The sequence below is a fragment of the Populus trichocarpa genome, chromosome 5, assembly GCF_000002775.5.
Source record: "Populus trichocarpa isolate Nisqually-1 chromosome 5, P.trichocarpa_v4.1, whole genome shotgun sequence".
NCBI classification, from domain to species: Eukaryota; Viridiplantae; Streptophyta; class Magnoliopsida; order Malpighiales; family Salicaceae; genus Populus; species Populus trichocarpa.
The window spans coordinates 5,706,853-5,731,479 of record NC_037289.2 but is presented as its reverse complement, the minus strand read 5'-3'; the positions used below and the strand labels follow the sequence as shown (position 1 = coordinate 5,731,479).

The 24,627-nt window shown below is 35.7% G+C and overlaps 2 protein-coding genes and 1 long non-coding RNA gene across 7 annotated transcripts; 2 read left to right on the top strand and 1 right to left on the bottom strand.

Moving 5' to 3' along the window:
• Nucleotides 1-143: 143 nt before the first annotated feature.
• Nucleotides 144-7,331, top strand: LOC7486331 (somatic embryogenesis receptor kinase 1). The gene is made up of 11 exons (XM_002307088.4): nucleotides 144-645; nucleotides 1,529-1,661; nucleotides 1,758-1,829; nucleotides 2,713-2,856; nucleotides 3,691-3,762; nucleotides 3,847-3,918; nucleotides 4,008-4,120; nucleotides 4,484-4,615; nucleotides 4,694-5,035; nucleotides 5,295-5,689; nucleotides 6,737-7,331. The coding sequence occupies exons 1-11, from the start codon at nucleotides 552-554 to the stop codon at nucleotides 7,049-7,051; spliced, it is 1,884 nt and encodes a 627-aa protein (XP_002307124.2). The 5' UTR covers nucleotides 144-551; the 3' UTR covers nucleotides 7,052-7,331.
• A 1,735-nt stretch (nucleotides 7,332-9,066) lies between these two features.
• On the top strand, nucleotides 9,067-18,909 carry LOC7486330 (protein ACTIVITY OF BC1 COMPLEX KINASE 8, chloroplastic). Of its 5 annotated transcripts, none has more exons than XM_024601681.2 (21): nucleotides 9,067-9,698; nucleotides 10,529-10,664; nucleotides 10,934-11,100; nucleotides 11,448-11,568; nucleotides 11,728-11,828; nucleotides 11,938-12,036; nucleotides 12,768-12,878; nucleotides 12,978-13,057; nucleotides 13,420-13,489; nucleotides 14,578-14,651; nucleotides 14,752-14,821; nucleotides 14,935-15,023; nucleotides 15,936-16,060; nucleotides 16,564-16,644; nucleotides 16,730-16,790; nucleotides 16,903-16,957; nucleotides 17,079-17,177; nucleotides 17,302-17,391; nucleotides 17,999-18,058; nucleotides 18,158-18,279; nucleotides 18,581-18,909. In XM_024601681.2, the coding sequence occupies exons 1-20, from the start codon at nucleotides 9,216-9,218 to the stop codon at nucleotides 18,272-18,274; spliced, it is 2,289 nt and encodes a 762-aa protein (XP_024457449.2). In that variant the 5' UTR covers nucleotides 9,067-9,215; the 3' UTR covers nucleotides 18,275-18,279; nucleotides 18,581-18,909. The 5 variants fall into 5 exon arrangements, with proteins under 5 accessions (XP_024457449.2, XP_052308978.1, XP_006382925.3 ...); XM_006382859.3 differs by having other exon boundaries at nucleotides 9,068-9,704; XM_002307087.4 differs by having other exon boundaries at nucleotides 9,068-9,704; nucleotides 18,499-18,909.
• A 2,565-nt stretch (nucleotides 18,910-21,474) lies between these two features.
• LOC112327450 (uncharacterized) lies at nucleotides 21,475-22,956 on the bottom strand. The gene is made up of 2 exons (XR_002981651.2): nucleotides 22,347-22,956; nucleotides 21,475-21,904 (listed from the first exon to the last, which is right to left on the bottom strand). It is a non-coding gene; the product is annotated as an uncharacterized LOC112327450 (long non-coding RNA).
• Between the last annotated feature and the right edge of the window lie 1,671 nt (nucleotides 22,957-24,627).

Here is a 24,627-nt window from a genome sequence, read left to right as displayed (position 1 = left end):
TCACAGACACATATAAGATTAGAGAGATTCAATATTGGATCCCTTAGAATAAAGTAATTAACGAAAAAAAAATAGGAATTAAATAATACTTTACTCTTTTACCTTTTGCACTTCCTCCTTGCCATTTGCATGCTTTGACTGGGACCCAAGTTGTCGCTGCACCACTGCACGCCACCTTCTCTCTCCCTCTCCGTAAAAAGCTTGACAAAAAAAATAAAAAATAAAAAAAATACCCCAATACAAATCCATTTTCTCTGGCCAAAAAGTACAGTAAAGTTGAAGCATTTATTTGAAAAGAAGATTTTCAAGGATCTTCTTTCATCACATTAACAAAAGAAAAACCTCTCTACTTAATGAAACCACTTTTTTGACATGAAGGCTACTAGACTTACTTTTGAAAACTACCCTTTTGTTAGTCTTCGTTAATGATGGTCTTTTGGGGGGGTAGTGGAGGGTTATGAGTGTGAAATTTTACTTCTTTATGTGTTTTTAAAATGAGGTGCTAAGGTTTGGGCTTTGGGTTTGTGTCAGTGTTCATTTTGTCAATTTTAATGGAGAGAGAAACTGGGGTTTCTGTGATTACTCTGTGGATGATCCTGGTGGTATTCATACTCCCCTTTTCAAGGATCTCTGCCAACATGGAAGGTTCTTGCTGGTTTCTTATTTTCTTGAATATTTTATTTGTTACTTATCAATAGATTGTTGTGGCCCTTTGTAAGTCTGTGGAATTATGGATTTTGTTTGTTAAGTTGTTGTGTTATTGAATGCTGGCTTTATAGAGTTATTTTGAACAGTGATGGATGGAATTAATGCTTTATTGTTGTGTTTATGGAGCTGGATTGGTCTGGTCAGTTATTTTTAAGGTGTTTTATTGATAGGATGTGCAATTAAGAAACTTTCTTGTATTAGATAATGACAGGCTCTATATAATAAATTTGACTCTCAGAACTTGTTATGGTAGTGTCTTATTAAATTAAGGTGTCATTTTCCTATCAGATCAAAGAGAGTGTTAATTACTGTCATTTTTTGATGTTAAGTTATTGCACGAGAAGGATGTGGTAGCTCATTTTCTTTTTGTGGGCTGAATGTTTTAAAATTTCAATTAGTTCTTGCCTGAGTTCAATTTTTGTTTGCTTCAAAGTGCTATGCTAGGTTCTTTTGCTTTGACTTAGATAAGAAAGAGGGGTTTCAATGCAGCGGGAGATGGGCTTATAGCATATGGAGATTTGATTGAGACATTAAGATTAGACAACACAAACACAAGATTTGGCTTGTAATTCATATCTTTGAAAGCAATCCTTTTCTCATGTCATTAAGCTGGTTGAAAGAGCACATCTTCCCAAACTTGTAGGACAGAGTCAGGTGTAATGGGTCATTTAATGCTTGTTAGAGAATATCAGAGATGGTAAAATCTAGTGCTGATGCGAAGTTGAGTAACTTTACCTGCAAGCTTTAGAAATCTGCTTTATCTTCTTGCCTTTTTCTTCCTTTGATTGACCTTCACATCTCAATATTGCGGTTGAAGCAGGTGATGCGTTGCGTAATCTACGGGTAAATTTACAAGATCCAAACAATGTCCTGCAGAGCTGGGATCCTACCCTTGTTAACCCCTGTACATGGTTTCATGTTACATGCAACAATGACAATAGTGTTATTAGAGTGTAAGCAACCTTATTTAATCAATCACTTTGTTAAGTAAACCATGCTTGTTTTATGATCTTCTATATGCTAAAAGCACCATTTCTTGTCTCCTACAGTGACCTTGGCAATGCAGCCTTATCTGGTCAATTGGTCCCACAGGTTGGCCAGCTTAAGAATTTACAGTACCTGTAAGTCATCATGAAGAATGTTTATTAGAAGCACTCTGTTTGCGTGTATTTTTTTGTGGCTAACTGCTACTCCTCTCTATGCTTCTATTAACACTAACTGCATTTTTTTTTGTGCATTCTTGATTGACAATTTTTATGTTCAATGTTCGCTACCTCTCCAATCATCCTTCTCTCATGAAAAGGATTCTTTTACGTGAATTGTAGGCATGCATTTATTGGTGATGCCTGACAATATCCAGTTGCTGTCATATCAATTATTACTTTTCTTTCCTGTTCTCAAAAGAGGGGAGGGCAGCTTGAACATGGATAAATACAGATTGAAGTCTTAGGAAACTTAGTTAACCTTCCTGATTAAAATTTGTTGAGTGGAAGTTTTTTATATTGTATATACTATACACAAGTACATCTTTCTTGTAAAGTTATTTTAGCTAATTATTTTAACATGCTACTGAGTTATCACACAACAAATCTGTAGTGTTTAATTGGATTAATGACTGGGTGAGTTCCCAATTAAGTTTGCTATTGTTTTATAGGAGAAATGGATTTTGTTAATGCAATGAATCAACTAGTTCACTCAGAGCATAATGATCGCCCATTATTTAATGTTCTTTTCTGTGTTTGTTTAAATTTGGAGGTCATCACAATGCACAGCATTTAGAATCAAAATTTGAATGATTGCTATATTAATAACAACATTAAAGAGGATACAAGTTCAGTACAACAGAGATGAGCACACAGTAGTTTCGTTTTATTATTGTTGCGTGTGGACACATGCTCTTAGTGGTACTCTTTTATTGAACTATGTTATTAGTTTGTAGTGTTTTACCATCATAAATGTTTTCTTTTAAGTTTTAATGTCTTATGATTAATTTTTAACATGCAGAGAACTCTATGGTAACAACATAAGTGGACCAATTCCTAGTGATCTTGGGAATCTGACAAACTTGGTGAGCTTGGATCTTTACCTGAACAGTTTCAGTGGTCCTATTCCAGACGCATTGGGCAAACTGACGAAACTTCGCTTTCTGTATGAATGAACACCCTTTTCCTTGCCTTCTATAATTTTTGCTCTTTGGGATTCATTGCTGCTTATTAGAACTTCATTTAGTTTGTTTATTGGAAAAGACTGCTTAGCACAAAGCTCGTTTTTTTGAGCCACAAAGCTTAATTTGTCAAGGAACGGCTAGCATCATAATTGCCTTACTATGCAGCATTTTATCCATGAACAATAGTACAAGGGTCCGATATTGCTTAGCACCAAGGAATTCATAACTACTTTCTTTCTCTGTTTGTTTTTTTCATCACATTCAATTTCCTTTCCTTTCCTTTTCCTTTTATTTTCTTTTTCTGCTTGATATGAGGAAGTCAATGTAAAAGCAGCAGTGTAAACTCAAATAGTATCATGTTGCCTTCCATTTTGAGACTGTTCTGCAGATTGAACTAAATTATCCTTGATACTGGAGCACTCTCCCTTACAATCATGAAAAGTTAATTGAAGGTTGTTTATGTTTAAGGAAAGTAGCATGATATTCCATTTATTAATTTTTAACAAGGGAACTTTGTGTGCTTCATTTGCTGCAAGCTAGCATGTAAGTAATTGCAAATGGACTTCTTGACTGGTGTAGTTCTCAAGGTGTCCTTGAGGTGATTTCATGATTCTATTTTCTGCTTGAATGGAGTAGAACTTAAGTGCTGAACCATTCCTTTTTCTTTCCTAATTTTATTAATTTCTAACTTCTCAATTGTTTGTGCGCTTGAGTGCTTGTGGGCACGTGTTGGTTCCAGCAGGATTTTAATAATACATGCTAAAGTGGTAGAGGGGAAACTTATCATTTTTTTTGGTATGTCTCTGCAAGGATAGCCGACTCAACAACAATAGCTTGTCAGGTTCCATACCTTTGTCCTTGACAAACATCACTGCCCTTCAAGTCTTGTAAGTGCTTCTTCTCTTTTTCAGCCATCAGTACTGTCTTGGTTGTAATGATGTGATATGAACTTTTTGCAAATTTGGTTGTAGAGACTTGTCAAATAATCGTCTCTCGGGACCTGTACCAGACAATGGCTCGTTTTCACTATTTACCCCCATCAGGTTTGCCATCTTACAATTGGAACTTTCTATACCTGAAATTCTGGATGTCCAAAACGGAACCATTAGCTAATTGGAATCGCCTTTAACAGCTTCGTGAATAACTTGGACCTCTGTGGCCCAGTTACGGGGAAGCCTTGCCCTGGATCTCCACCATTTGCACCACCACCTCCATTTATTCCACCATCAACTGATTCTTATCCTGGTAATCTCCTGCACTAATAGTGAAAATACAATTATTTCATACTGTCATCTTTTCTCATCTTCAGCTTGATAATCTTCATATTGTTTCTTACGAGGGCATAGTTGGTGTTTGATTTACTTATTCTGTCCACTACAATCATTCCTATAACTGCACATGCATTTCAAGATTTGTTTTTATTTAATTTTGCAGCTGCCACTTGTTGCACTAATAGCCTTATTTAATTACCAAATTCTCAAAAAGAAGTCCTTTTTAAGCGTATTCATATCATCAGAAGGTGGAAATTACTGTTGAAATCACTGTTTTGGAAGTTAGTTTTGTTCCAACAAATTTGCATTAGGAGACTGAACTAAATTATCATTTCAGGAGAAAATAACCCCACTGGAGCAATTGCTGGCGGAGTGGCTGCTGGTGCTGCTTTACTGTTTGCAGCCCCAGCCTTTTGGTTTGCATATTGGAGGCGAAGGAGACCGATAGAGCTTTTTTTTGATGTACCTGGTTTGTGTTTCACCTTCAAAATAGACTAGTTTTAATGATTGGGCCTTGAATGTTCTTTTAACTCTGTTGTTTCTCCAGCTGAAGAAGATCCAGAAGTCCATTTGGGACAGCTCAAAAGGTATTCTTTGCGAGAACTACTGGTTGCAACAGATAGTTTTAGCAACAAGAACATTCTTGGCCGAGGTGGATTTGGTAAGGTGTACAAGGGACGCCTGGCTGATGGCACATTGGTGGCAGTAAAAAGACTGAAAGAGGAGCGGACACCTGGAGGGGAATTGCAGTTCCAAACAGAGGTAGAAATGATCAGCATGGCTGTGCATCGGAATCTCCTGCGGTTGCGTGGGTTTTGCATGACTCCAACGGAACGGCTGCTTGTTTATCCATACATGGCTAATGGAAGTGTTGCATCCTGTCTAAGAGGTACTACTTGTTGGTCCTTTCTGGTGCTTTTAGGTCATGGAGGTCATGTCTGCTACCCTTATGCTACAAACCTCATCCAACCACTTTGGTTTAGTCTCATCTGTGGTTTTTATACTGGAGTTAAATGCTCATTCTAGTTTCTGCTGCTTTCATGCTCCCATCACCTCACTAATTCATTTATATCAAATAGGAATTTTAACTTGAACACCTTTTATGTGAGTAATTGGTACTCATGATCCTTTTTTATGTATTCTTGTAGAACGCCCCCCATCAGAAGCCCCTCTTGATTGGGCAACTAGGAAGAGAATTGCATTGGGGTCTGCAAGGGGTCTTTCTTATTTGCATGATCACTGTGACCCAAAGATCATTCATCGTGATGTGAAAGCTGCAAATATATTATTGGATGAGGAGTTTGAGGCAGTTGTTGGTGACTTTGGGTTGGCTAAACTTATGGACTACAAAGATACCCATGTCACAACTGCTGTGCGTGGAACCATTGGACATATAGCCCCTGAATATCTTTCCACGGGAAAATCATCTGAGAAGACTGATGTTTTTGGTTATGGGATCATGCTCTTAGAGCTTATCACTGGACAGCGCGCATTTGATCTCGCCAGGCTTGCCAATGATGATGATGTTATGCTACTTGATTGGGTAATAAACTCACTGCCTTCCTCCTTGTTATTTGCCAGATTCTTCCGTTATGTGTTAAGATGCAAAAGTTTATTTTGTGATGTTATAATCTTGCTTCAACAGTGTTACTCTGGATATATATATATATATATATATATATATATATATATATATATATAGTATATCTGGAATTGTTTTGTTCAGGGATGCACTCCATAACGCTCATGGCTCTGGTCAGTTGAATCCGTGTTTCAACCTGCTTCACTTTTTCTGCTTGTTTACTTCTCTTTTTCCATACAAACCATGCCCTTTTTTGTAACTCCATGTTTTCGTTGATTCCTTGTTACTCCCACGTGTTTCTAAAAGAATTTTAGCCTTCTGAGATTTATTGGGACGATAGATAGGAAATGGTATTTTGTTCCTTACGACCTTTTATCTCTTAGCTTAATTTCTTTATTGTCTTTGGCTTAGGAGAAGCATCATAGTTCTGGCCTTAATATTCTATTCTTGAAATACTAGGGATCTTTGGTTATCCCATGGAATTCATCTTTAAATAGCATCTAGGGTATAATTTTACTATTAAATGGCTGACTCAAAGGTAGTTGCTGCTATCATCATATGGTGATTTGTGATTAATGAAAACTGTCAACCTAGAATACCTCTTATTTCTGAATCTCTCTTCTTTCCTCTCCAATGACGGCTGGTACTCTTGAACTGATCTATCATACTGATTACTGAGGGATTTGTTCATATATTTATGAAGAGAGAACAGAATGAATTTAACTTTCTTGAAACATCCGGATGGGCTTCAACTACAGCTCATCTTGATATTAAATAATTTCAGTTTTGTTTACTCTTCATATAAGTTGCTGAAAGGTCGTGCCTTTAGTAATTATGTTGGCTCATTAGGCACAGCATGGACAGTGCATATCTTTTCACAGATGTAAACTTCCTGCTTGCAGCTGGGTTTAGTCATACGCTTCTCTGATATTTTTCTCATTCTTACTGCTGGACTTGTCTATGCCACATTTGTTCATTCACTAATCAAAGCTTCTGCAAGTTCTGCAGGTTAAAGCACTCCTAAAAGAGAGGAAATTGGAAATGCTGGTTGATCCGGACCTGCAGAACAATTATGTCGACTCTGAGGTAGAACAACTAATCCAAGTAGCATTGCTCTGCACCCAAAGCTCCCCAATGGACCGGCCTAAGATGTCCGAGGTGGTGAGAATGCTTGAAGGTGATGGATTGGCAGAGAGATGGGAGGAGTGGCAGAAGGTAGAGGTGGTCCGCCAGGATCTTGATTTGGCTCCATGTCAAAATTCTGAGTGGCTCCTTGACTCCACTGAGAACCTTCATGCTGTAGAATTGTCCGGTCCGAGATGACCATACCTTTTCAACAGATAAGAAAATCCATGATTTACTTTCACTTTTTGTTTTTGTTTTTGCAATGCCCCCGTCTGCAATCTTGTCTCTAATATTCAAGTTAACCCAATGTAGTCCCCCTAGGAATATATATTAAAAATCTGTGCATATGAATCTTTCTGGGTTACATTTTGGATCTTACAAGGCAAACTGCAGGACACTATGAATATACCCAATGCCTTGTGCTCTCTTTTATTCTTGTAACATTAATATAGTTCAATTGCAAAAGTTGGTTTGATGATTCTCGGACCCCCATTTTTATTTTTTTGCACATGGATCTTTTCTTCTTTTATTTGAGGAAAATTTTCAATTCGTCTAAAGTTTCATAGTGGTGTTTTAAATCATTGAAAGTTGTGCAATCAAACCTATTTTCTAGTATTGGGGTCTTAAAAATGTATTAAAATAATATTTTAAAAAAATATTTTTGATATTAACATTTTAAAACACGATTAAAAAACATAGAAAAAGTAAAAAAGTAAAATTTTTGTGAAACATTTGTTTGTCTGCTTTCCTTAAAAAACATCTTAACTCATAAAGTTGAATGCTGTGGTGCTGACAGGTGCCAATAAATGCTCGATGGTTCGATTTAGTAATTACCCAATCATCTAATTTTGAAGCTGAACTGGGTTTGGTTTTATTTTGAATTAATTTTTTTAATTAAAATACAAAAAATTCAATTAACTAGGCCATGTTATGAGGTTATCAGCACATTAAAATAAAAAAATTTGATATAAATAAAACATTTTATTTTTAAAAAAAATACGGTGTTGCTGCATAACAAATGCTGCCTTAAACTTTTCAAAAACAACCCAAAATCATGGTTACAAGCATTCGTGTCTAGAGACCTTGCAATAAGTGTTTTGCTGCTGGTTTCATTCACCAAACCAAGTTGAATACCATAAATAAAAAGAATAAATTAAAAAAACAGATCATCTTGCACCCAAAATGGTGAAAGGGTGACATTTTCTTTGGAAGGAAAAAGGAAAACACACACAAAAAAAAAGAAGGGCAAAAGCATATCTTTTTTTTTTTTTAGATTCGAGGAAACTCCACCTTCCGGAAAGCGTATTTTGTAGGTTTAGGTGAGCGAGTAAAACCCTGGCTGTTCCAGGCTCTTACAAGAGATGCACAACCTGACTCGAACTCAAAACCTATTGTACAGATCTCAAGCTCTTTGCCATTACGCTATAACTCGGGACAGCAAAAGCATATCATCCACGAACTTGACCCGAATTGGGACCGGCAACCTTTTGCCTAAATATAATAAAAATACCTAGATTATTTCTTGTCAAATAAAAATAATAAAAAATCCTTAACGAAAGACACGTAGGCCGAAACGAGTCCAAAAAACACCTCCAAAGCCAAAATTATCCTTTTGTGGCTCTCTCACCCAATAAGAACCGCGCTATCTCCCAACTCTCATCTTCCTGCTTGCCACGTGTCCTCCCCTCCTCCACCCCTTTCCCTCCCTCCCTCCCTCCCTGTCTTTTACACGACTTCCTAATTTCATGGAAAACTATAAAACCGCCATCTAACTACACAGATACTTTCAATTAGGTCTTCAAAGTCCAGGATTATTCAGAAAACTCCTCTCTAAAATCATAAACTCCACTATTTAATATATTTACACGTGATATTTTCCGATTCTACTAGCAATCATATAAGAATTTCTTATAATTAATTGGTTCTAATTAATTAAATTTAATTTTTTTATCACTTATAGTTGCTGCTGCTTTTATATGGTATCATATTTCCATCACCATACCTTAAATAAAATGCTCCTAATTCAAACACACACATCAACCCTAATAACGGATTTTGTTAATTATAGCATTTCGTTTTAGGACAATGTCTCTCAATTTTAGGATACAATTGAACTATATGAAGAGTTGAGAGACTGATATGTAGTTTCTCAAATTAAGAGTACCACTACAATAATTTTTTTTTTTCCTATTAAAAACACACTCCATCCATGTCTTGTTCTTCTCCTTGTCCAGACTCCCCTCTGCTTCATTCTCATACCACAAATCTCTTGAGCACAAACACGCTCTATACAAGAAAAGAATAAAAAAATAAATGAAGATTGGGGTTTTGATTTGAAATAATAAAATCAAAATCTCCATTGATGGCTTCTTCTTTACCCCTGCCAGAGCTCACTTTCATCTCTCCACAAACCAGAACTCGGAAACATCACCACCACCTACTTCCTCTCTCTAGACACTCTCTTTCTAAACTAAATGTTTCTAGTAAAAAACTTAAATTCAATATTCCTCTTCGGACTCCAGTGGTTCGAGCTTTGAGTGAGGATACTGCAGTGATCGATGAGAGAGAGCGAGAAATTTTGAAAGAACTGAATGGAAATGGGAACGGAAGAGTGAATGGATCAGTGGAGAGGTATGTAAATGGTAGAGTTGTGAGTGTGGAGGAGGGAGAGAGTAGTAGTAATGGGAGTTTGATGAAGTATGCGAATGGAAATGGTGTGGCAGCCACGGCGACGGCGAAGATTGTGGGGGAGGAGGAAAAGGAAGGGTTGAAGGAGGATGGAAGGAAGAAGAGGATAGAGGAAATTGGGAAAGAAGAGGCTTGGTTTAAGCGTGCTGGTCAACAAGTTGAGGTTTTATTTCTTTTATTTTCATCATTTAAAGAAGTTTTGCTTGATTGTTTTGTTTCATAGGAAATAAATGGGTCTTAGAATTTACGTGCTTGATTTGAATTTAGTTAAAGAAAGAACAGATTTTCGCTAACTAACTAGTTTAACTTCTTACTTTGTGTTGTGCTAAGCAATCTTGATTAAAGTTTTGCTCGTACCTGGACTGAGAGGGTCAAGGGAAGGAAGAGCAAGCACCAATGATCTCTCAATCTAAAGGAAAAAAAAGGGGGAATACCATCATTTTGGTTTATAAATAGTAATCTTGCATGCATCGTCACTTGTTAGTAATACTTGTACGCTTAGTCCATAGTTTCCCTTTGTATCATAGATATAACATGACACAAGTATGAGTGGATTCCTGGAGAACTTGAGATTAATGTCCATTTTAGGAAATGTGTCCTACCAGTTGGCTGTTTATCAGCAGATTATCTTTCTTAGGATGGTAATTCAAGCATCGGAGAATAAAGTTGAGCCAGTAGCAACTCTGACGGAAGGGATCTGGTTTGTTGTTAAGCAAGACATGAGGCTTTGTGATAGGAGAATGACTGAGAAACTTTAGTTGAGCAAGATTGCAAGCTTTTCATTTCTGGATATGTTGTCTTTGCAAGTTTCTAGTCCTGTATGGTCTTACCAGAGGTCATGGAGATAGAATTACCTCAATAGTATATCCCGCTATTTAATTCAGGCTTCATCGTGCTACCACCTCATGGCTGAGCACAATTGCATTTCCCATGAAATCTGGGTTCTGAAACACTGTTTGTTTGGGATGACAATTCATGGTCTTGCAGGTTTCTGTTGTACCTGGAGGGCGTTGGAGTAGATTCAAGACCTACTCAACAATACAAAGGACTTTGGAAATATGGGGATTTGTTTTAACATTTATCTTCAAGGCTTGGCTGAACAGCCAAAAATTCTCTTACCAGGGTAAGTGATTTCTAGTTGATTGGTATTGGTTTAGTGGTAAGAAAATATAATTTAAATTTTGAATCATCATCGTGTAGTTTTTGCATTTTTTTGCTCTTGTATTTGTACTTCATGTCTGATTTGTGTGACTGGAGCTCTCAATAACCCATGAGTTTTACGGAAATTGTTAATTTATCAGGATGATCAGCCTCTAGACTTATCTTGCTAAGTTTTCCCTTCTTTTTTTTTCCTCTGCTGGTCGGTCTGATTATACAAATGAAAATATGCAGGAGGAATGACAAAGGAGAAAAAAGTTGCAAGGAGGAAGGCCCTTGCCAAGTGGTTAAAGGAAAGCATATTAAGATTAGGTCCAACATTCATAAAAATTGGTCAGCAGTTCTCTACAAGAGTGGATATTCTTGCTCAAGAATATGTTGATCAATTGTCTGAGCTTCAGGTCAAGACTTTTCTTTTGATATTGGGTGTTTGACATTGAGTTTCAACCTGCTTTTCATCAAAATTTGATTTTATTTTTGCTTTAAATTAATATTTTTTAGTGTTTTTGGATCGTTTTGAAATGCTGATGTCAAAAATGAATTTTAAAAAATGAAAAAACATTATTTTGATGCATTTCTGAGTGAAAAACCCTTTGAAAAACAACCGTTACCACACTCCTAAAAACCTTCTTAGCAAAAAAGGCTTCTCATTGTATGTATTTTTCAGTTGGTTCAATTTTCTTCTATTGTCCATTTTTTTGGAGTTCGTGATTTATTTGGGATGGTCTAAATTGATGTATTCTTTCAGGATCAAGTTCCTCCATTTCCATCAGAGACTGCTGTTTCTATTGTTGAGGAAGAGCTTGGAGCTCCAGTGGATGATATCTTTGATCAATTTGACTACGAACCCATAGCTGCCGCAAGTCTTGGTAATTGTTATTTCATTTTGGTTGTTTTTTGATGGGGAAACTTTTGCAATTTGCCGTTTGACATTTGTTTTCTGTGATGCAATTGATGATAAGAAAGAAATATCTAACGTTGCAATTTCTTTCTTGTTCTTCCCTCTCCCCCCCTGTTTCTTAATGGAGGTCAAGTTCACCGTGCAAGATTGAAAGGACAGGAAGTTGTGATTAAAGTCCAAAGACCTGGTCTCAAGGATCTTTTTGATATTGACCTAAAAAACCTGAGGGTTAGTTTCCTTTGTACTTTAGAAATTCCTTGCATCACTTTTGGTGGGGTCATGAGGGTTTAAAAGTCTGAGATATATGAAGCATCGCCTAGTTGCTGATTGTTTCCAGGTAATAGCTGAATATCTTCAAAAGATTGACCCAAAGTCAGATGGTGCAAAGAGGGACTGGGTTGCAATATATGATGAATGTGCAAGTGTCTTGTATCAGGTAGCAGTGTTCCCTTTATGACCTCATCTTCCTGATTGCTCAGAAAAAAACAAGTGGCATCTATTCTTTTACTCCAATTTCCCAAGTCAAAGTTTTTCTGTTTGCAATAATTAATGTTTTTTCCTTAAGTTGGTGTTGTAAGTTAAGCATTGAGGTTTTTGATAAATTTGAAATGAATTGAGCACTAGGATGGTCATGCTTCTTGAAACAACATTCTCACTATCTTAGTCAAATTGAAATCAGGATGTGGGACATAGATGAGTAGGAGGACAGAAGGGAAGCCCCTCATTTAATGTTGGTTTTTGTTGCAATCAAACACATGCCTGGGATAGAGTTGCAAATTAAATGAACATTAGGATGGTCATGCTTCAAGAAACAAGATTTTCACAATCTTTAGTCTACTTAAAGTCAGGATAAGTGACATGGATGAGTAGGGAGATAAAAGGGAAGACCTCAAGAAATGAGTGATCAAATACATGCAGCCTATGATTTAACCATATAAATGAGCTCTAACAGCATGCAACCAAGTACAAAATGACTAGTAATGCCTTTTTAGATTAATTTTCTCTACTTCAAAGAAATTCAATAAAATTGTAAATTTAAGTTTTTAAATTTAATTATGGTTTAACTTGCAGGTCTTGTGCCTAGGGGTCATTAACATAATTTATTATGGAGCTGCATTACAGTTCAGTTTTCTGATTGCAACGGCTAATAGTATTTGACATTTTCAGGAGATTGATTATACTAAGGAAGCTGCTAATGCAGAACTGTTTGCAAGTAATTTCAAAAAGATGGAATATGTAAAAGTCCCAACAATAAATTGGGAATACACCACTCCACAGGTTCTAATTATGAACTTGAGCACTATTTTTTTCTTATAAAACACTATTTCTAAAGTTATTTGTAACCTCTTGCTCCTTTATTTATTCATCTGAATGTAGATTCTGACAATGGAGTATGTCCCAGGGATCAAAATAAACAAAATTCAAGCTTTAGATCAATTGGGTGTTGATCGCAAAAGGTTAAGATAATCTCCTGCTATTAAGGGAGTGTTTGGAAACGTGGGTCGTGTTTCTAAAAAATTCAAATTTTTTTTTTGCAAAAAATTAATTTTTTTGGCTATGTTTTGGATCATTTTGATGCACTGATCTCAAAAATAATTTTTAAAAAATAAAAAAACATCATTTTGATGCATTTCGGCATGAAAAACACTTTGAAAAGCAGCTGCAACTACACTCCCAAACATGCCTAAGCTTGGTGAAATCATATTAACATTGTACCTTTAACTCTTGTCCTTTCGGTGCTTGTACTTGTGTGATTTAGTATAGTCAAAAAATTACTTTATTGTCAGCTAAAAATCTTCATCTTTATCATGCTTTGCAGATTGGGACGATATGCGGTTGAATCTTATTTGGAACAAATTCTATCTCATGGATTCTTCCATGCTGACCCTGTGAGTTTACTGCCATTTTCAGTTTTTATTGGTAATTGAAATATTTGCTATTTAGGATTCTCAGTATGACAAAATTATTTGAGAAAGTGAACCTGAATTCTGAGCTTACTGTACTTTCATATGAGGATACACACAAATTATTTCAAGGGCATGTAAGGTCTTTATTGAAAGGCTTACCTCCTAAGTAAAAAAAAGAAAAAAAAAACAGAGATCTAGAAAATTCTGCTGGAGATGCTGAAGGTGCAAGGTTTTTAGATTCCTTGGATGAAAAGCTTGATTAACCGTATGCCTTGCATCTTGAGGTGTGATCGACATGCATTGACCTGAAATCTCAATTTTCATGAGAAAATGTTCTTAGAAGTCTTATTTATTGTTGTTTCAAAATTTCAGCAGGTGATGCTCGATAGTCATCTGAAGAGGGGTTTTTAATTTTCTGACTGCAGTGTATCATAGGTTACCTTACTTGATGCTGATAGGATTTAGAGTTTCTTTGACATGCTTTTGTTTCCCTTAATTCAAAATAATAGCATCATTAATTTTTAAAATGATGTTGCATGAATATGGATAGTGTCTTGAGTTGAATCATGAAACAGATATGATTTTAATTTAGTGCTTGCATGTGAAGACGATTCTGCATTTGAAATATGGAGGGATGTCAGAGACATCTAGAATTAGAAATTGATTTCACACTCATCACAGAGAAAGTGGGACATGGAGAGGTCATTGAACTTCATCTGAAACCTCATAGAAGAGAGAGGTAAATTAGACCAAAAGCAGATGTAGTCACTGTATTTGACACGTGCATCCTAAACACGTTGAAGCTACATTCCATGGTGGCTGTGCCAATAAATTTCTGGTCCAATCAAATGGAAAAAGAATGTCCTTTTGAACAATAAAGGAAAGTTTGGATACAATCTAACAGCTTTGACATGTGTTGATAATCAGAGTTCTCAAAGCCTTCCTAAAATTGTTTTATGATTATTTCTCATTTTAAAGATGAGGGATATGTGATCCTTCTATTTCATGATTCCTTGAAGGCATCTGAAGTTCGTTGAGTATGTGACTAGATCTCATTTATTTCTCTGCAGCATCCAGGAAATATTGCTGTTGATGATGTCAATGGGGGAAGGTTGATCTTTTATGATTTTGGAATGATGGGAAGGTACTCTTTGGTCCTCTTCTGGCTACCTTCAATTAGTATACCAACCAAGTCCATTATCGAATTTCAAATGATGACTGTCCTTTGCCTTTGCATATTGCAGTATCAGTCCAAACATTCGAGAAGGGTTGCTGGAAACATTCTATGGGGTTTATGAAAAGGATCCAGATAAGGTGATTGTGTGTCTTAAGTATGGTGGTCCATGGGGCCAGGTTTCCCTTTTCTTATTTGACAAACTTAGCATGCCACAGTTCACATGGTCTGATGGATTTCTATGCTAGTGCAGGTCCTTGAGGCAATGGTACAAATGGGTGTCCTTGTGCCTACTGGAGACATGACAGCTGTCAGACGAACTGCACAATTCTTCCTCAACAGGTGCTTTGAAAGAAAAGGATAACTGGTTGGGTTATCTTTCATTTATTGTTATCACTATCTTTATTATTTATTCAAAATACGACATTGGGTAGTTTTGACTAATTCCTCATCTGCTGATTTGGGTAGCATTTGGAACAATCTCAAAGACAAAAATAAATATTATGAGGGAGGATAAGGCTATTGGTAATTGTAGACACTTTCGGATGCTAAATTAGAACACATAGGGATCATCTAAAAGTTTTTCTTGGTAGGAAGAAAATTCTGCTCAAAGTTGTCTGTGCCATTCTATTCCTATAATAATGAATAATAATTCAACTCCAACGAATTTACAAAATCTTCCAAGGTGGGAAGTTCAAGGATAGGTTAGAGGCTCGGCTGATCAACAGAAGAAGGAACCTAGGCTGATGGCTTAGATAGATTAAGGGTTGAGTCTCTAGCCCAGATTGAACAAGGAGAGAGGATCTTGACTGAAGTATTGCTCCTGTCTTTACTGTTATTAAGGTTTAGCTGCTCAGCTGGTATGAGAAATATCAGAGATCAAGTGTAAATGACAGATGATTGTCTCATTTGGTGGAAGAAGGCATAACTTTTCCATCATGCCCTTGTTTCAAGGTCCCAAGGTGGATATTGAATTGAAAAATTGAGAGGGAGGTTCTTAAGATTGTGGCATTCTCTGATGAAGTGGAACTCGGGACAGTCATTACAAGAGACCAAGAAGAGAAGCTGGGCATTCATTTTGAATCACATATACTGTGATGCCAAAAAGCCTGTCAATTTACTGACACTTTGATAGGTTGCACAGTGAAGCAAAGTGGGAATGTTGAAACTACCTTAGGATAATCTAATAAGTGATGTATTGATGCTTCTTTGTTCAACCTCTAAACACAAAATTCTAACCTCAAAGTTTGGCAGTTTTGAAGAGCGTCTTGCTGCTCAAAGAAGAGAGAGAGAAATGGCAACAACAGAACTTGGATTTAAAAAACAATTGACCAAGGAGGAAAAGATGGAGAAAAAGAAGCAACGTCTGGCTGCAATAGGTAATTTCTATAGTGTTGTTCTATATTTGAGTTTCCAAATTCTTTGACTGAAGTCATGGAAATGCCCATTACATATATTGGTATCTAATATTAGTAAAATATATTTCCAAATAGGAAGGTGGTGATAGCTTCTCACTTTCTGTTGGCATCTGCACAAAAGCAACTGTTGTTAATATATACATACAATTAATAGGTGTCTATTAGTTTAACACTTATCATTCAAGTTTTCTTTGTTTTAATTTCCTTTCTTTGTTCTCAATCTTAGGATATGGATCCCCAACTAGTTTTGGATAGAGGTTTAGATGAGTTGAAGTTGTTTCTCAATCTGGGATACTTAAATTCAAGTCTTAGTAGAGGATACACCTGCTCTTCCATTGAACTTCGTTGTCCAATTGATTGTGCAAATTATCTAGTTTGGATAAGATATTGCACTTCGTAGCTTTCAACTCATTTCCACAAACATTTAGAAAACTGCAGCTCATAATGCTACACTCTCTTAACAGGGGAAGATTTATTATCCATTGCAGCAGATCAACCTTTCCGTTTTCCTGCCACTTTCACATTTGTTGTGAGAGCATTTTCAGGTGAAGTACTGTAATTTGGTGGGATCATTGTTATGCAATGCTATGCGCAACATTGACAGTAGACAAGAAATTATTTTCTCTGCAGTATTGGATGGCATTGGGAAAGGCCTTGACCCTCGGTTTGATATTACTGAGATTGCCAAACCGTGAGTGATGCAGCTACTGCTGCAATTTTCTAAATGTTCTTAGGAGATTTCTAAAATTAGGTCGGGTATGTAAATTGTATGCCTAACATATCCTGCATGCCTTATCTTTCAGCTATGCACTCGAGCTGCTAAGATTTCGTGAAGCTGGAGTTGAAGTTCTCTTGAAGGTAGAGATTTTATTTTTCTGTTTAGTTCTCTTGAAGTAGGACCATCTTACTGTAGTCTAACCCTGTGCATTGAACATAATATGTGGTCTTATTTTCATAACCAATCCAGTAAATGTTTCAGGACTTCAGAAAGAGGTGGGACAGGCAGTCTCGTGCATTCCACAACTTATTTAGACAGGCTGATAGAGTTCAAAAGCTTGCTGAAACTATCCAACGACTGGTAGGATTCAGGAGTCCCTTGTGTATTTTTAATTTGAGTATTTTAATGATTCTACTGCTTCATAGCAAGCCTGTGGATTCCACTCTTCCATACTTGTTACTTAGCAATCAACCCTACATTGCAGGAGCAAGGTGATTTGAAGCTTCGAGTTCGAACTCTGGAGGCTGAGAGGGCATTCCAGCGTGTTGCAGCTGTTCAGAAGACAGTAGGGAGTGTAAGTTAATCTGTCTTATGACTTTGGGGAAATCATGCTCATCGAATTCTTGTTTATCTTTCATTTAGGTTTCATTGAACGCAATGTTAATATTTCCTCATTTATCATTGAATGCACTATTCATGGTTTAACATATTTGAACTATGCTTCTGTTGAAAATTTGCATGTTAGTTGCTTCAGGACATGACACATGTTTCCAATCATGCCAAGAACTTGTATAAATAGTGATAGAGGAATTTACCTTGGTTGTGATTTTTTGTCAAGAAGCTTGAACAAGATTGTTATCTTTAACATTTTCACCATCAATGCTGTTTCTGCATTTAAAAAATACTGAATTTGCATGTATAGCAAAGAAAATTCAATCAGTGAACTCGTGCATTTATGGCATTTTAGCTTGTCTAGAATTATAGTTGGCTTGCCTGCCACTTCATTGGTTAAGTTGAAACACAAGAACCATGCTTGTATGTATTTTTTTTTGTTAGTTTTACAGAAAAATAAATATTTTATGGAGTTGATACTGAAACATAAATATTTTATGTAATATGTTGCGATGTGTCTGGATCTGAATTTGTAATTGTTGGTAACATCCTTTTTAACCAATCAACAGGCTGTAGCTGCTGGAAGTCTAATTAACCTTGCAACGATTTTATTTCTCAACTCCATTCGAGTAAGCCATAAGCAGTAATTTGTGTTTGCTATGGCATTATTTTGCATCTTTCTTCTTGATCTTGAATAATCATTTGTTTAAATGTGTCATCTTTCCTAGGTACCAGCCACTGCAGCATCCATCCTTTGTGCATTTTTCAGTTTCCAAGTTCTCTTTGGCATTATAAAGGTGAAAAGGTTAGATCAACAGGAAAGGTTGATAACAGGAACTGCTTAACCTAAGTAAGTACACTTTCTTGTATTGTGCATCTTTCTCTAGGTGTTCTTACTTTGATACAAAATTGTACAATGAGCGAGACTAGATCAGATGACATAGAGAAGGACTTGCATAAATACGAAACATGGGTTGCTGAGTGATTTTCTTTCTTCTTCAATTAAGACCTTTTTTTCATCAATTCAATTGCGTCCTTCATCCATCCCTCCTCTCTTGTCATTTTCTAGTGAAACAGCCTGAACAGATCGTTATGGTACTTACCCAAGTGCTTTAACAAGTGAAATCTACTTTTTTGAGCAAACTTTTCAGGAATAAAGCATCGAACACCATGTGGAATTACCATAAAACAGAGATGGTCAAAGTGACTTGCAAGGGATTATCTGCAGTGAGCTGTGTGTTTTCTTATATGATGTTCCGCACAAACATTCAGCTGCAATAGAGTTGAGCGGAGGACAGGAAGATTGTCTATTCAGCTAAGAGACTACATATAGATTACACCAAATACTAGTTGCACATGGTTCTTAATCTCAATTTCATTCAAGCTCTCTCTATTTGTAGTTCTCCAGCTATGTACATATATTCACAGTTATTCTTGGAAATTTAATATCACACTCAATGTAGGTGGTGGAACGTGATAATTAATTCTTATTATGATAGAAATTGCCAATAAAAGCTGACTGACAAAGACCTTAAGAATGCAAATTTGAATGCTGGCCGTGCTCAATGACTTGAGTTGCTGGGGAAGCTGGCAGCTATCACTTAAACTTGTTCTAAATGATATCTTCTCTAGGAGTGATAGCTAAGAGAATGATAGATATCCTGGTGGTAGCAATAACTCAAATTATATTTCTTTGCTGAAGACGTTGGGTCGACAATTTCTTGTCTAGAGTTTTAATATTTTTTTCAGAAATCTTAATTCCTGTGAGAAAAGCATACAAAGCAAGCCATCAGAACTAGCCTGTATTAGAAACTCTTACTAGTAAGTTTCAAAGATTCAGCTGAATCAGCTTACGCTGAAACTCATGAGAATCCTAGAGGATATTATAATTCTGAACTTGATTCCAGGTTCAAAACTTCAAAATGGGTTTGTAGAAACATCTATGATATTTGCTTCAAACACATATTTTATTTGGAGGTTCTCATGTAAATCAGTCTAATTGTATTTTCTTAGCCTCTGCTCTGCTAAGAGATGTAGAGTAGACTGGATCCTAATTTGGAAGAAGTAAAATACAGTGGATTATTATTATTATTATTTTTGTAAAAATTTTTCTTCTGCACTCCTGGATTATCATCCGTAAGTGATTGTCCATTAGTTAAGCATCAACTTCTGAGGTGTTCTGGTATCACAGGCTTCTAAAGCATCTAAGCACATAACTGGTCACTTCAGATTGGCTTAGGATTTTAATTTTATCACTAATAATGCTGTTCTTCTGCTATAGAACCATCAGCAACCACATATTATCAACGCTTGTACGTAGTTAAGCATTCCATCATAATTCCACGAGGTGGTATGTCCATATACTGCAATATAATATAATGTAATCTATTTTTTCGTGAAGTATGAATCTAGAGATTTATCCAGTTGGAAATTTCCACAACAGGGTCTGAGTTATATGGACTCGCGTATTGGAAATTGAAGAGAGTTTATGTTAGCTTTACAAATTTCATGTCTCTTTGTAAGGCTTCTGAATCTATCACTTTTTAGGCTGCATACGTATCATTGTAATGGTTAATGTGCTCCTGTTCTTCTCATTCTGCAGAAGTGACCATTTATAATTGCTAGTGTTAGCGCAGTTGGGACGAGAGCTTTTACCAATCACTTAAGAACAATCTCAGTATACCAGATCATAGTATGCATGCATGCAAACAATCTCTGTATACTAGCATGCATGCATGCATGTACATGTCATCCTAAAAGAATAACTTAAGAAATTAATGTAATGGCAAAGATCAAGTTATCCATGGTATTATAGATGATATTTACAAGATGAGTATCAAAATAAGGAAGCCCATGCGGAGAAGTGTTGGATATACCAACTTAGATTATAGACAAGAAACCTTCTTGATAGTTTATATTTTATTAGGGAACACATACTGTATACTTGAAATAAAATGATGGGGTTTTCACAACTCAAAGAATAAATAATATCAAAATTACAAATAGGAGATTATGTTATAATATGATTAATTCATTAGGTTCATATACGATAAGGTATAATTAAAAATATCAATAACACATAAACATAGTCCTACAAGTAAATTTTAAAAAGGTCCCAAAAAAAAATGGGGATAATAATTAAAATAAAAAATCAAAATAAATTTTCGGTTCAAGGATGAAATTGAATAGTAAAATTAATTTTACAAAAGAACCGAAAAAACTAATCAAAAGAATCAAAACCAAATTAAAAACAAATTACAATTTTATAAAAAAACAAAGTAAAAACATAAAAATAAAATAATAATAACAGAAGTTAAAATCCTTGTAAATAAAGAGATAACTTTGAAATTTTGTTTGGTCAGCAAAAATTTCAAGGGGCATAAAAAGAAATGATAAAAAATTATTTCACTAACTACCATACACGCCACCTAAAATAAAAAAATGTTGTTGTGCTTCTAATGACTTAATGGAAGGGCATCTTTTACTGTTAGGAAGTGTTGCATATGTCACTAGAAAAGCATTAGCACCTCTCACATGGTAGGTGTATTGTATGCACCAATAATTTTTTTATGTTTAATTATATTTTATATTTATTCAAATATAAAATTACTCATTATTCATTTTTGTTTTTTTATTAACATGAGTGTCCGGATCAGCTTGCGCGTACCTCGACTAGTCCCACGGGCCCTGAAGTTAACGATCATGTATCCCTTTAGTGGCCCTGAGGTTTGTGAGACTCGAATTGATGACCTCTAGAGAGCAAATTTAAAGCCTGACCAGTTGAGCTACACCCCTCAGAATTTGCTCAAGATACATCTTGATTTTTTATATATAATTTTATATGAATGTGCTCTCCATGGATAAAACTATATTATCTAGCTATTCACGTTCCCCTGCCATGGATCTGTTTTCCACCCATGATCATCTGCTTTAATATTATGTTTTCTATTACGATCTACAAAAGCCACCATGGAGAAAAAACAGAACCTATGCAATGATTAAAAACATCATCCCAAACGAATGACAAAAACACAAGAAGGAGAGATTAGAAATTAATCTCGATCTTGGAATTCTAAGTTCATGATTTTCATCATCCTCTGTTTTTTTTCCTTAAATAAATTCCAAATTTAATCCTCAGATGGCTTGCGCATATTTTAGACCATTATTACCCTCGCCTCAATTCCAAAAAACAACAGGTGAACCAATTTGGAAAATCATTCACTATGGAAAGAGATTTGGTGATGGATCAACAAAAAGGGTACAGTGAAATAGACTTGCTAATTCTGCAGATTCGAATGTTCAATGGCTGAGAGCCTGAGACCATACCCTAGCCAACTAATACCTATGGTCTCAGGACTAGATTGAGTGTATATGGAGTCCTCATTCTCATAAAGAGTCTCTTCTGACCCTCCATCTCCTATTTTCTTGCACTCTCCCCTGTCCTTGCCGCTACTACACTCATGATCAGCTCTCCCCTGTATCATCATCTCAAATCAAATACAGCAAAGCACGCAAATCTGGAATTTTAGCTTTCACTATTGATTCAAATAAGAAACAAGACCCAGTAAGAGTAATGAGTGATGGATTGAATCCGGGTAGAAAAGCACTGAATATTAACTTGGGGGCTATCCTTGTATTAAAAACAAAAGAAGGGATAAACTTGGTGGAAGAACATAATAAAGAAATATCAAGAACAGACCATATTAGCAGAATTTCCATTTCCCACCAGCAGTTGACTGGTTTCAGTTTTCCCAAGAACAAAAAACACGAAATGGAAGAAGAAAAGCAGAGAAACGCAGAAGGGTATAAGAGATGTGCATTCTAGCTATACAAGAGTACTTCAATCAATATTACATGTGCACTACGTACATGAAGAAGAAAACCTTATTAGAAAAGAAAGAAAAAGAAAGCACCGACCAAGAGATCTTGAATGGCGTCTGTATAAAACCAGCCATTTAGCACTGATCTGTATATTGAGTCACAGTTTTCATCTTCCTTGACCTGTCTCCTGATTCCTCAACACAAGTTCGACATTCAAGACCAATGGGCTGGCTATTTTGGTGTCTTCTCACTAAAATATAAATCTTGAGAGAAAGAGAGGTAAGAGGGTAAGGGAGTTGCTGGCCTGTTTGGTCTCCAGGATTCTACATGACTGTATAAATTTATAATAATAAGATCCTTACAGCACCATACACCAATTAATGCCAACTTAATTAGTTTTGTTTGGATTTGCTGCTAGTTGCAATGAGATTCTGATCAGCCATCATAAATAAACTCTTTTTTTACGTAAATTATTTTATATACGATCTCATGTACCTCAGATGCACTTGTATGAGTTCACCAGTATCATCGTCAAATCTCATGTGGAATCAGTAGCCGGCCGGCCGGTGACTTGCCTGACCGGTCCAATTTGACCGAGCAACACAAGGCATATGCTTGAATGAATACTCTACCTATCCTCCGCATGGTTTGTGCCGAGTATCAAACACTCGCAAATCCTTTCTATGATGATGTTAGGCAGGGCGGAGCCATGAAATTTTCCAGTCTTGACGTCCTTGGTTATGATATAAATATATAAATTATTTTTTAACATCAATTATTCACTCGAATATATAAATTTATCAAGTTAACAATAAAATTTTAATTCAAATACATAACACAATATATATATATATATATATATATATATATATATAAAATTAAAGTACATAAAATAAAAATAAAAATAAAAATAAAAATAAATTATACTATCAAAGTTGTACCCTTCGATGTTTTGTAGAATAGAATTCATCTATGATCGAATCCGAATCAATATCTTCAACAAACTCTTGTTCAATGTAAATCATCATAGAATCTGTTAAGAACTCATTTTTCATTTTATTGCGAAGCACAATTTTAACATGTTTCATAGCTGAAAATGTCCGTTTTGTAGTGGTAGTGGAAACGGGCAAAGTCAAAACAAGACGAATCAACCTGTCAATCAAATGATAGTGCTGCGACTTATTTGTTTCAGCTAATCCTCGACATAATTCAGAAATGGTATACATATTCCGAAAGCTCTCATGATGAATAACATCAATCTAATAATGCTCTAGCTGAGATCTTAAAAATACTAATGCCACAATAGAATATTCATGAAATGCATAATATACAAGGATAAACTAGTGATGCAGACTATTGGAAGATTTGGAGAACTTAACTTTGAAATAACCAGTAAATTATTAGTACTAGTGTGTTAGCATCCGTCCATTTCTAAGGTACAATATATTGTTTACTCTACTAACAATCTACTGTAATGAATGTGAAACATTGAATTCAAAATGAAAAGTCAGAGCTTGTAAATTCTTACCTGATGATTTTACATTCTTGCGGCTCTCTGTATAGATTTTTCTTCAAAATCCAAGTTAAAATTGTATATTATTGAGAAGAAAACACTAAAACTCCAAGTTACTTAGAGGACATATGAACTAATTAATTATTTATATTTAGATAGGTTTATTGTAAAATATAACTAATTAATTAGTGTTATTGCAAGGGAAATTAAGTAGGCGGCTAATAGCGGCTAATTAATTAATTAATTAGTGTTGTAAGGGAAAGTAGATAGTGTTTAGATTTACAATGTAAAAAATAAAAATAAAACTATTAATTTTTTTAATATTATTTAAATTACAGCTCTCCTTAGCCTTGTAAAAAACTCCGCACCTAACGGTAGGGGATGTTCATATCAAGTGGATGGCCCGTATGACGCCTCCCTCTCCCTCTGTATGGATAGGGAACCACCACCTATTATAGACTTTAAGATCGGCGCCGCCTGTTTTCCCTCCCTTTCTTTATCTCCATAAAAGATGGTGTGGCTTGTGGCTATATAAACATCCATGCATGAGTCATCAAGTCAAGGGTTACAATCTCTCAACTTGCGTGTTCTCTTCTTCTTCCAACGTATGATCGCTGCCTCTTTCCTTGCACTTCATCTACAAAACATACAGTCAGCCTATCTGGGCTATAAAACCCAGTTTCTTTTTGTTTTTTGTTTAGCCATAGGGACTCCATAACCTGCATGGAGGACTTGTTCTGTAGGTTTACAACCTCATCACGAATATATATCTCTCCAATGAAGGATCAACTATATATTTCATCTCTAAGGTGGAAACTTATCTATCTTCGAGGATTTATACCATTGTTAGTTACGTTGTGTTTA

What these genes read in the sequence shown, in the direction of transcription:
- LOC7486331 (XM_002307088.4), top strand. Translation starts at nt 552, where the DNA reads ATGGAGAGAGAAACTGGGGTTTCTGTGATTACTCTGTGGATGATCCTG. An exon ending in GATCTCTGCCAACATGGAAG is followed by an intron (nt 646 to 1,528) that starts GTTCTTGCTGGT and finishes CGGTTGAAGCAG; the next exon opens with GTGATGCGTTGCGTAATCTA. An exon ending in TCACTATTTACCCCCATCAG is followed by an intron (nt 3,919 to 4,007) that starts GTTTGCCATCTT and finishes CGCCTTTAACAG; the next exon opens with CTTCGTGAATAACTTGGACC.
- LOC7486330 (XM_006382859.3), top strand. Translation starts at nt 9,216, where the DNA reads ATGGCTTCTTCTTTACCCCTGCCAGAGCTCACTTTCATCTCTCCACAA. An exon ending in TTGACCTAAAAAACCTGAGG is followed by an intron (nt 11,829 to 11,937) that starts GTTAGTTTCCTT and finishes GATTGTTTCCAG; the next exon opens with GTAATAGCTGAATATCTTCA. An exon ending in GAGTTGAAGTTCTCTTGAAG is followed by an intron (nt 16,958 to 17,078) that starts GTAGAGATTTTA and finishes TAAATGTTTCAG; the next exon opens with GACTTCAGAAAGAGGTGGGA.